The following is an 11,299-nucleotide window of genomic DNA, read 5'->3' on the forward strand; positions in this document are numbered from 1 at the left end:
TTGTTACTCTGCTGCAAATAATCTGCTGTTTAGTTTTGAATCACTGTCACATGCAGCTGCATTATCCATCATCTGAAGCCGTTACATCATCCATCGTCTCTCAGGTTAACCCTAACCCTCCCTCAGCTCGCTGTCACAGCCTCGCTGCAGCATCCTGTTGTTTGCTCATTTTTAATAAACAATTCATTCAATCATGTGGAAGATTTGGATCAAGCCTTGCAACAGAATCAGTCTTTCTATAAAGAAACTGAAAGCTTGCAGCTTTAAAACGAGTTTTCTCTTAACTCCTAGGTTAAATTCAGTGTTTTTAAACATTTATCTTCTTCGCACCAAGTCTGAAAGATACTGAGAAAGTGTTGGAAAATATGTGACTTTATTCAATTAAATCTCTGTCCTTTTGCCATGTAACCGTGGAAACTGAAGCGAATCAAGGCCAGTCGGCGTTTTACAAACATGGAAATCCATCAAAGATATGAAACAATAAGAGAACCTGAATGAAAGAAGAGACGGGACTTCCTGCAGCTAACAGAGCGAAGGAATCCAACCCCAACGGGAGAGTTTTACGCTCCATTTAAAAATACAGTGACGGTAAAAAGACAGTAAACATTTTATGCATCAGAATTGATTTTAGAGAAATAACTTCAAAGCTTTACGGACTAAAAGTTTACTCTGGATCCATCCGAACTCCAGGAACAGATCTCCCTTTGGTGTTTCCAGTTATTCTAGTGGATTCTGAGCTTTCTGATGATGTCAAACATATAGAAATATTTTTAAAAATGAACTAGATACGTCAATATGAATGTTGGGGTTCTGCAAACCAGATTGGTGAGAAAACAGACCTCAAAGTTCTAGAACAATTGTCCCCAAACCAGATTAGCATTTATATTACTGTATTTTCCGCACTATAAGTTGCACCTAAAAACCTTCAATAAGCCGACAGTGCGCCTTATAACCTGCTGCGCCTTATATATGGACCAATATTGAGCCACAGCAGGTCTCATAACTACAGTAAGCAGCCGCCGACTTCATTTTCCCCGTAGAAGAAGAAGCGCGCGGTGCAGGCTGGGTTTTGTGTAAAGACCCCAAAATGGCTCCTATTAAGAGACACGTTACGACGCAGAGTTTAAGCTCCAGGCGATCAGTGATGCAGTAGAACATGAGAACAGAGCAGCAGCAGAGAATTTAACATGAACCAATCAATGGTTATAGTGGAAGTGGATATATATTGTGATTAGATTTACCGTAACAGTATCAGACTGATTTTTACATGTTTATTGAATCGAGGAAAAGTTCCCCTCCACTATATGTTATACCTTGCTGTTGTTAAAAGATAAACTGTCACCAAAATACCACATCACTGATTTTACCTCAGGAAAATAATAAAACAGCTGTTTATTCATTTTGGGAATGAAGGGAGTTTTCAGAACGCTGTTTGTAATCTATGAATAAAGTTTGACTGACCTATCTGACTGTTTTGTTGACATTCCCTTTAGCGCAGCTCCATCTAGTGGATGCATAACGTAACCGCAGCCTCTACTGTAGCGGCTATTCTATGAGCCTTATATATGAAAAAAGTTTTAAAATAGGCCATTCATTGAAGGTGCACCTTATAGTGCGGACAGAAAATACGGTACTTTGCAAAAGTGAGCGTTTAGCTTATTTAGTTAGAAATGCATAGATTTTAATACGTTTTCAGCTTTTAAACGGATGGTTCTCGAATATATTAAACTTTTAGATATTTCTAACCTGATAAGCTCATTATGATATCTGTAGATATTCCAGGAATGTAAAAAAATACAACTTGCAACTGCTGTTTCCATTAAATAAAAACTACAGTTAAAATCACGTGAGTAAAAGTTTCTTCATGCTTTAAAAAACATTCTGCCAAAAAACCTTCTACTACTTCCTGTTCGTCTTTTTCGTCATTTCCGTCAGTAGTAACATCCTGTTGACGATCATGTGACTCATGATGCAATAAAAAAGTGTTTCCATTGCAGTTTTTTAAAATACAATAAATTAGATTTAGTAAAAAAAAAAAACTTCAAAAACTTATCAAAAATCTGTTTTTCCAAAGTTGGCATGTTTACATAAAGCAAATTTATTTTCGTAATTCCAATTTCCAATTTCATGATTGATAAAACGCAGCTCTTGACAAACAAACACGCTGGTTTTAGTAAGTCTTTATTTTCACTTACGGTGAATAGTCTGTTATTTCTTTAAGGCAAAAATATTTATGTTTTTTTATTATCCAACTCAGTTCTCTATCTCCAAAAGAAAAAAATTATTATAGCTTTCAGATTTTCCAACCTGAACATTTAAGGAAATTTCCTTTAAGGTTTTTGTAATTGTTTGCTGAATTCAGCCGTTTTACTTTATGGCTGCTGCAGCTTTCTGAACTCTGGTTTCTAGTGCAAATACCTTAGTGCACTTGAAATAACAAAACTAACAAACCAACAAAACTAACTAATAAGTAACTTTTCAGTAAGATGTGGGAGTTTTTTAAGTCAATAATTCCTTAATATCAATTCTAAACAGTACTAGTTTCACTGGTAGACCTTTTTAACCTGAAACAGGACATTTTTCCATGTTAGAAGTGAAATAATCTGTCAGTGAAAATAGTAGGTTTTCATCAATATCTTGTGAAAATTGATTTGTAAGTTAGTTTGGTATGATTTCAAGTGTAGGAAGATATTTGAACTACAATCTAGACCAAAATACTTGGTCTAGATTCTAGTTTTGTGTTTTTGCAATGTTTTTCCAGCAGATGGAAAAATATAAGAAGACTCACCTGAAAACGCCGTGCAGCCCGTCGCGGTCACCTTTGTCCATCGAACTGGACCCAAACGAACCTGCAGATCTCTTTGTTGCTAAACATGAAGATAAAAGAGATGGAAAGATGCCACGTTAAACATCGGACAGTCCAGGACTTCGGACTGAAACATGACCTTGACATCCTTCAGCACAGCTAAACTCACAGTTCAACAAATCAGCGAACCATTAATTTCTTCAGGAAAATCATCAACCAAAACGTATTTAAAGTTTAAAAGTTACGACAAGACGGTAATCAAACCAACTGCGTCATCACGTCTCGGAGTTTTTTTATTGTTGTGCTTCTTATTTACTTTTTATCTTTATATAAGCTTTATTTCATTACAGCCGAATTTACCATAAAGCTTCTCTCATTCACATGTGTTTTTCTTAGTGTTGTCGGACCGTTAAAATGGGCAGAAAGTCGGAGTGAAAAACGCTTCGGGTCAAGCGCGGTCATTTTAAAAGTAGTGCGAGCGGAAGCTAATGCTTCAAGTTAAAATTATTACTTTTACTAACTTAAAACAACCGTTGAGAAAACCTAAGCTTGTTCATTTTAAATGTAGCCGCTCTGTCGTCAGTTCGGATATACTTACATTTATGTCAGTCTATAAACAAAAGGGAAAAGTGGAGGAATAAACATGGAGGCACAGGTTAAATGCTGCGTGTTCAGTTCAAGTTTCTCGTAAAAATGAACATCGCTTGACTTTAAATTCAGGGAATATTTGAGGATATTTGGTCATGTTTGCTGACTTTCATTCATATTTTCATTTTTTGATCCTTTTTTTACCTCTTGTCTTCCCACAAGACTGTTGTACTTCTCAGCCATGTTTATTGAGGAAAGCCGAGCCGGCCCACGGCATATGCAAGCTAAGGTAGCACGTAGACCAGCAGGGGGCAGCAAGACACTTAATTTATCCACAATGAAGAAATCAAACCTTTAAATTTCTTGGTACTTTTAATTTAAAATTAAACTACAAGGTTTATATTTACCCAATAAAACAAAACTAATTAATAAAACGTTAAATGTGAAAAACATTAAAATAACTGCAAACATTCAAGTGCAGATTAACTTTATCCATTTGAAAAATAAAATAAAAAGCAGGAAAAAAGTAAAATTATTGCCATGGGTTTACTGTTTTAAAAACATTGTTAATTAAATAAAACGGTGAATCAGACAGAGAAAAAGAAAGCACCATTACCCAAAGACTGACATCGTCGTCAGGTCCAGTTTAAAAGGAGAAAACACTGTGAAAGGACAACATTTAAGAAGTTAAACATTCAGGCAGTCAAATGTCAAAGTGTTTCTGCAGCAGGATAGATTGTACCACAACTCACACCATTTCCAGACTTGCAACATTAGGGTAGGGTTAGGGTTAGGGTTCTAAATATTTAGAATATTTTAAAATGTTCTAAATATTTAGAGGATTTTGAATTTGAATTTTCTGCTGAAAAATCTTACAAAACTCAAAACCTTTCCAAAAGGTTGTCATCCAACCAAACTGAAACTTCTGTTTATCCATATATGATGCAACATAATCCAGTTACATAAGACTTGTGCTTGTGGAGGAAACTAATTAAACTGGAGTAAGTAGCTGTTTACATGATGCTTAATGGAAACTTTATGCATAAAGCTAATAGGACAAATTAGGCTAAAGAGAAGCTTTGCTAAGATTAAAATCAACATTCCTGGTTGTAATTGATCAGAATCTGGGTTCTGGACTGTCTGATGCAGAACATATTCCCATTTTCCAGCTGATCTGTATGTTGATCTGCATTTTTCTGCTATGAAAACATGAAAAATAATGCAAAAATGATGCAAGTAGCGTTTATCAGATACCAGTGGAATTATTACTACATAGTATCATCATCCTAATGCAGGTAAAAATTCATCTTAAAACATATTGTGCTAAGAAAAATGCATTTCTGAACCTGTAATATTGCGTAATGTTGGGTCTTCAATGAGTAATTTTAAAAAGACCAAAGAAAGAAATAAAAAAAAAACAACAATGAAGGGACCAAATGACTCAAAGCATTTTCAAATACATTCAAAACAAAAGGAGGAGACGCTGTGATCCAGCTTCAGTTCGCTGTTGACATTAAAAGACATGGAAAACGGTTCTGTTCCAGCAAGATAAGCTTGTAAAGTTAATTATTACATGTTCTGTTCTCCTTCAGATTACAACATGGCTGAACACTTAGCCGTGACTGGCATCAAAAAGGACAATTAATATTTTCGCCTCCCACATTTAAAGCTGTGCACCAATTAAACTTAGCTGTTCAAAAAAAACAAACGCCGGGAGAAATGTGAACCATAGCAAGGAAATGAAAAGATCCCAATATTTTTACTGCAGCACAGCTAGCTGCTATAGGATGTTGGAAAAGCTTCAGTTTAATATTTTAATGACCACATCCCAATAATTAGCTATAGACAGGAAAAAATAAAAAATATCTACAACAGATGCTCTGCTTGCTGTTCTTATTATTATATTGTTAAATGCTAGCATTGCATTGCAGCACAGCTAACTACAGCAGGAAGTTGGAAAAGCTACAGTTTAATAATGAGAATAAATCAACAATACCAGTGTCATTAAACTCTTATAGTAACAGAAAGAAATGTTAAATTATCTACAGCAGATTCTCAGCTTAATTTTCTTACTTTTATATAGTTAATTGCTGCCAATGTAGCACAGCTAGCTGCTACCAGAAGTTTAAAAAGATGCTTTTTAATACTACAATGAACAGAGATGTTAACAGTATCAGCACTGCTTAACTTGTATACAGACAGGAAGAAATTATTTTAAAAAATCTACAACACATTCTCTGATTGCAGTTCCTGTTTTATATTGTTAGCTAGAGTGAGAAGTGCCAACAAAACTATGTATAGAGGACAACATATAAATAACTGCTGAACTAAACCCTCCCCTTGTTTTTGTTTATGTACAAGCTAGAGCTAGCACTGCAACACAGCTAGTGGCTACAGGAAGTTGGAAAAGTAGCAGTTTAGAAAGCCTACATTCAGCAGTTCCAACAATATCAGCTGTTGTTATGCTGGTATACACCAGCACATGGAGAAAACTGATAGTTGAGAGAAAAGTACATTTTACTATTTACCTAAAAGCTAGTGTTAGCGTTGTAGCACAGCTAGCTATGACAACAAGTAGGAAAAGCTGCAGTTTAATACCCCAAAATGTAGAGATGCCATCAAAACTATTTATTGAAAAAGGTAACAAACTGCAGCATAAACAAAACCCTCCCATTGTTCTTCTTCATGCACATGCTAACGCTAGCACTGTAGCACAGCTAGATGCTACAAGAAGTTGGAAAAGCAGCAGATCCAACAATAATGGTTGCTCTTGTGTTGGTACACCTCAGCATGTGGAAAAAACTAACAGCTGAAAGAAAACTACACATTTTGCAGTTTACCTGAAAGCTAATGTTAGCATTGTAACACAGCTAGTTATGATAAGAAGTTGGAAAAGCGGTAAAACTCCAAAGAGCAAAAATGCCACAAACTTTTAGTATTGATCCAGAGAAGTAAAGCAGTTGAAACAAACACTCACTATTTACTATTTCCATATAAGGTAAAGTTTGCGTTATAGCATAGCTATGGAAGCAGATTTAGGAATTAGGGCTGAAACAATATGACGAAAACTGATTCATGTTGATGTTTTTTGCTTTGGAAAAGATACTAAGTCATCCACCCAGTTACTGGAAAGAGTGTTCAGTCCAAGTTACAAAACCAGTGGGATTTGAGTAGGATTGTGTTGACAGACCAAACTAACTATTAGTAACAAGAAAGCTAATCGCTGGTAGATTCATGTTTACTGAAACAAGAGCAGCAAGGAAACTATTTCTGTTGGAGAACGCCATCAGATGTCAGAGGGAGACAGATTCATTTGTTTTTTCCAGGGAAGAAAACAGCAGCCAGATGTAAGTTAGGCTGGGATGTGGATCTATAGACAGATAGAGGCTCCTTACAGCCAGCACACAGGATGGGTCTCCACCCCGACCACTTTCATCAACTAAACTGATCCTTTTTAAAAGTCGGCTGCCTTGCTTCGCTGCATTCATCTCCACTTCCTGTCTTAAACAATGCACTTCCTTTCTCTTATTTCCTGAGCTCAGCTCTTTGATAAGCTGGGCTCACGTTGACAGAGTGATTGATATTAAACTGAAATTCTTTAAAGCCAGACGGAAAACTAAAACGTTCCCACAGCAGGTTCAACCTTTTCTAACAGATTGCTTCATTTATAAACATAGAAATGGGAAGGCCTTCATAAATTAGTCAAAACTAACAGCCACATTTCAGAGCTCTTCAGTTTATCATGGTGGGATCATTTTCAAAGTCATATTTCACCATGTTATTTATTTACAAATGTCAGTTAGCAAGCTAAAGGTTTAGTTAGCAAGTTAATTATTTTGGTAATTATTATTTATTTATTATTTAGCTAATTGACAAGTTAATCTACATAAGGCTAACTAAATATTTAGCTAGTTCAAGACTTTAGCTAGCTCAAAGCTAAATATTCAATTTAGAGCTAAATAGTTAGCTTGCTCCCTAAATATTTATGGAACTAAATATTTAGCTAGCAAGCTAAGGTAGGTAGTTTCAAAGCACTTCAAATGAACAGTAACAGAAGGATTCTCTGCAGGTGGCTACCTTCACAGTAACTTTGGTTTCTGGGTTTTCTACCTGCAAATTAGTATTTTTTTCAAATCTCTTTTAACAGCTGTTGCATATCTGGATGACAGCTTTCAATAATTTTCCCATCAGAGATGTGTTTTTGTTCAGGAGCAGGGCAGTTAAAAAGCCTGACAGGAAGTCGCTGTTTAATCACTTTAGGTGCTTCCAAACTAATTAAGTTATCGCAGACAGGAAATTATTGTTCCTTTCATCATAACCTCTGAGGGGAACACTTTGAGCTTCTGACTTTCCCAAGAGGTTGAATCTGGAAGCAGCAGCTCCCAGTCAGCCTCCACTGGCTTCTGCTTTTCTTACTCTTTTGTTTGAACATCCACAGTTTAGTTCTTTTATTTCATTTGCAGAAGGACTCTTCATCGATAAAACCCGCTAAATAAGTGAACTTAAATGTTATAAAACAGATTCTTCACCATTTTTTTACTCTCAAACTAGCATGCATGTTGTTTGGACAAGTTGATGAACTTGGAGAGAATATGCAAATTCCAGAGAAAGATCTGCAAATTTCAGACTGTCTTGGTTTTCTAGCAGACGATGTTCTACTGGCGGACTCAACCAAAGATCCTTCCCCAATAAACGAGTTCTCAAGTAAGACTGAAGGAGTTCAAGTATCTTGATGTCTTTGTTCCTAAACGATGGCAGAAGGATGGATAGATCACTTTCATCTGCCTGAAGATCTGAATTTGCTGATCCAGATGTGTTCAAACTCTCAAGAGATACGGATAATAGCTGAAAGAACAGCATGTTGGGTAAAATCAGCTGAAATGAGCATCATCTGAAGGCTGGTTTAGCATCTGATCAGGACACGTTCAGGATGTTTTCCAGGAGAGACGGTATACTTACCAGCCAAGTCTACAGGAACACCATGCCAGAATCGGCTTCAAGACCAAGCCCATGTCTGCAACATTCCTCAAAGATTTGATTCATAAGTTGCTGGACATCTCAGGATGTGACTCTCATGGCTCCAGATCATCCTGTAGAACGATGTTGCACTGTTGGGTTGAGATCTGGTGACTGTGGAGGCCGTTGATGTTGAAGAAACCAGCCTGAGATGGTTGGAGCTTTGTGACATAGACATGGTGTCAAGACAATATTCCTCCAACACTACACTACCAACTGATGCCAATCAACAACATTCAGGTGTCAGATGGGAAATCTCACAAAACTACTAAAGACCAATCATGAGTTCAGAGCAAACAAACATGGCTGACTGGAAAGAAGCAACAGTGATCATTTGTTTGCTCTGCTTAACAGAACAAAACGATACGAAGACGTGGACGACGTCCACTGGACTTCCTGGTGAGCAAGAGGACGTTTCACTGTTTAAGCATCTAAAGCAGGAATAATAATAATAATAATATAAAACTCAAAAACTAAGACATGAAATTACATAAAACTTTCATTTTTTTATTACATGTGCACTACAACATGCAGACAGACAACAGCTTGGTACAATATGCAACACCTGCAACACCTGAGGGAACCCAGTACCGTCCTAAAGCAGCGCACAAAAACTCAAACATCACAAAACTTCAAATCACATCGCAAAACACGCATATTTACTTTACTTATCGTATTAAACAACGTGAACATCAATTTATAACCCACCACAGTTTGAACTATTTTTATGTCAATTTATAGAGCAAACAATTTAAACATGTATCTGCAGCGCCCCCTGTTGGAAGAGCTCAAAAATAAACATGAGAAAAAATGTACAAACAATACCAGTTTCAGCTTAAACATCATGGTCTGCAAAGTTATTCCAAAGTTAAGGAAGATGAGTGAGATAAAGGGAAGAATGAGGAGGATGAGTGGGATGAACAGGATGAGGAATGATCTTGATGAGATCAAGATAATATAAATAAAAGGAGGATGAGTGGGATAAATTAGATTGGATAAAAAACAGGGATGAGAAACAGCAAAAGGAATGATTAAGAGTTTTAAAAAGCATTAAGATGTGTTGAGTGGAAAGGATATGTAAGATAAATGAGGAGAATGAGTGGGTTGGTGGGGTTAATAACTTATGAGAATGATAAGTGGGATGAACTGGGTTGATAGAAGAAAAATGATAATAAATGCAATAAAAGGTGAATTTGAAACCCGTATGAGAGGATGAGTGGGATAAAAAAAAGGTATAATGAAGAATGAGGTGGATGAGTTAGTAAAACTGGAGCTTTAAAAACAAAAAGGAAGATGATTGGGATGAAAATGGGTGGGTAAGAGAAATCTGGAGAAGGAGTGGGAAGTTTCAGTGATTTTAGTGAGGAAGATGAATGGGATGAACTGGTTAAAGAGAAGAGAAATGATGAGGATTAATAGGTGAGGTGATGAGTGGGATGAGGTAAATAAATGACTCAAACCTCAACTAGCAAAGGAGTTTGACTTGGTAAAGAGAATTTGCATGAACGTAAACTAAATTACATCCATTAGGTTTAATAAACTCTGGGTTTGAATCAGCCACATTTTCCTTTTCCCAACAACAAGTTGAAAGGTTTTAATGGTTTCTATGAGGGAGAATCAGTGATTTTCTCTTGGGAAAATGTTATTTAATCATCTAATTAGCTTTAATGTTAATAAAAATCTGTATATTCTCAGTATCTATGTAAAAAATGTAAACATACCGAGAATCTAATGCAATGCTGACATTCCAGATCTGGTTCCTGTATTTAAGAGTTAAATTAGATACCAGCTGTCAGGAAATGACTGTCCCGTTTCAGGCCTGAACAATAATCATTGTGTTTCTACTGAAGGAAACTAACTGAGTATTAAAAACAGAATAAACCGACAGGAGAACAGCTTTCTGGGTTATTGTTCAGAAAATACAAGCAGAAAGAAAATCCTCTGAAAGTTTCATCATGACTGCAAAGGAAAATTCATGTGTGGAAACTGGAAACATAATTATGTTGTTCAGTTTTGATCTTTTTTAGCTGTTTTGGCTCACAACACATTTTAGATCCTCAAGTCTAACATTGAAATTGTTTGGAGTTTTAGGAGATAATCCAGATTATTCTCAATATTTTTTCATTAATCCAAATTTATTGGATGTTAATTTATTCTTAGAAAAAGTCCAAGAATTTACAACCAAAAAAAAGGTGAACAAACAAACTTTTGGCCACATTTTAGATTTATTCTATCCTAGTTGTCCTTAAAGCCAAAACAATTATGGTTTCCAAGTGACTTTTATTTAATAACTGCTTAGCTCCAGCTTGTGTTGGTAAATCATCCATATTCCTTTATTTTATATCTGAAATATGTTAAAGTTGCAGTATGATGTGTTTTCCATGTGCCATTTTATAGCATAATGAAGTAACTATGTTAGAGTCAGCTGTTATAAAAACACTGTATATATCAAACATGACTTAGAAGAAGTTTTACTTTGTAATTTAAAATTGGGCCACTGTCTCTTTAAGAAGCTCCGCCTTCAGGAAGTCATTCCAACATGGCTCCTCTATTAACCCTTTACCAGCGTTTTTACCAGCGTTGCTCTGAGAATAACTCCATAATGAGCTCAGCAGCTCCACCAGCTGTTTGCTAATTGCTGCCGGCTAGTCTGAAGGAGCTGCGTGGGGGAGGAGCTGCGTTTTGAAGGCGGAGCTAGGTCCAAACAGGCGTTTTAACAGCTGAATGGTTGCCATGGCGATTAAATGATTTCTTAAAGAAGCATGAACGAATCAAAGCAACACTCCAGACTTGCTTTAGATCAGGGAAAAACATTAAAACATGATGGAAAGTTCAAAAAGTAGATTTTATATGATACTGCCACTTTAACAAAGCCATTATGAAAAGAGC

At 36.2% G+C, this 11,299-nt stretch overlaps 1 protein-coding gene across 1 annotated transcript in view; it reads right to left on the minus strand.

Annotated features, from left to right (window-relative positions):
• LOC102232569 (acyl-coenzyme A thioesterase 1-like) overlaps positions 1–3,469 on the minus strand; it is a 14,543-nt gene extending 11,074 nt beyond the window's left edge. The window contains exons 1-2 of the mRNA XM_005811194.3: positions 3,405–3,469; positions 2,789–2,867 (exon numbers count right to left, since the gene is read on the minus strand). Of these exons, the coding sequence (XP_005811251.2) occupies positions 2,789–2,829 (41 nt within the window). The 5' untranslated portion in view covers positions 2,830–2,867; positions 3,405–3,469. The remainder of the gene's footprint in view (positions 1–2,788; positions 2,868–3,404) is intronic.
• Between the last annotated feature and the right edge of the window lie 7,830 nt (positions 3,470–11,299).

The sequence above is a fragment of the Xiphophorus maculatus genome, chromosome 17 (genome assembly GCF_002775205.1).
Source record: "Xiphophorus maculatus strain JP 163 A chromosome 17, X_maculatus-5.0-male, whole genome shotgun sequence".
Lineage (NCBI taxonomy): Eukaryota > Metazoa > Chordata > Actinopteri > Cyprinodontiformes > Poeciliidae > Xiphophorus > Xiphophorus maculatus.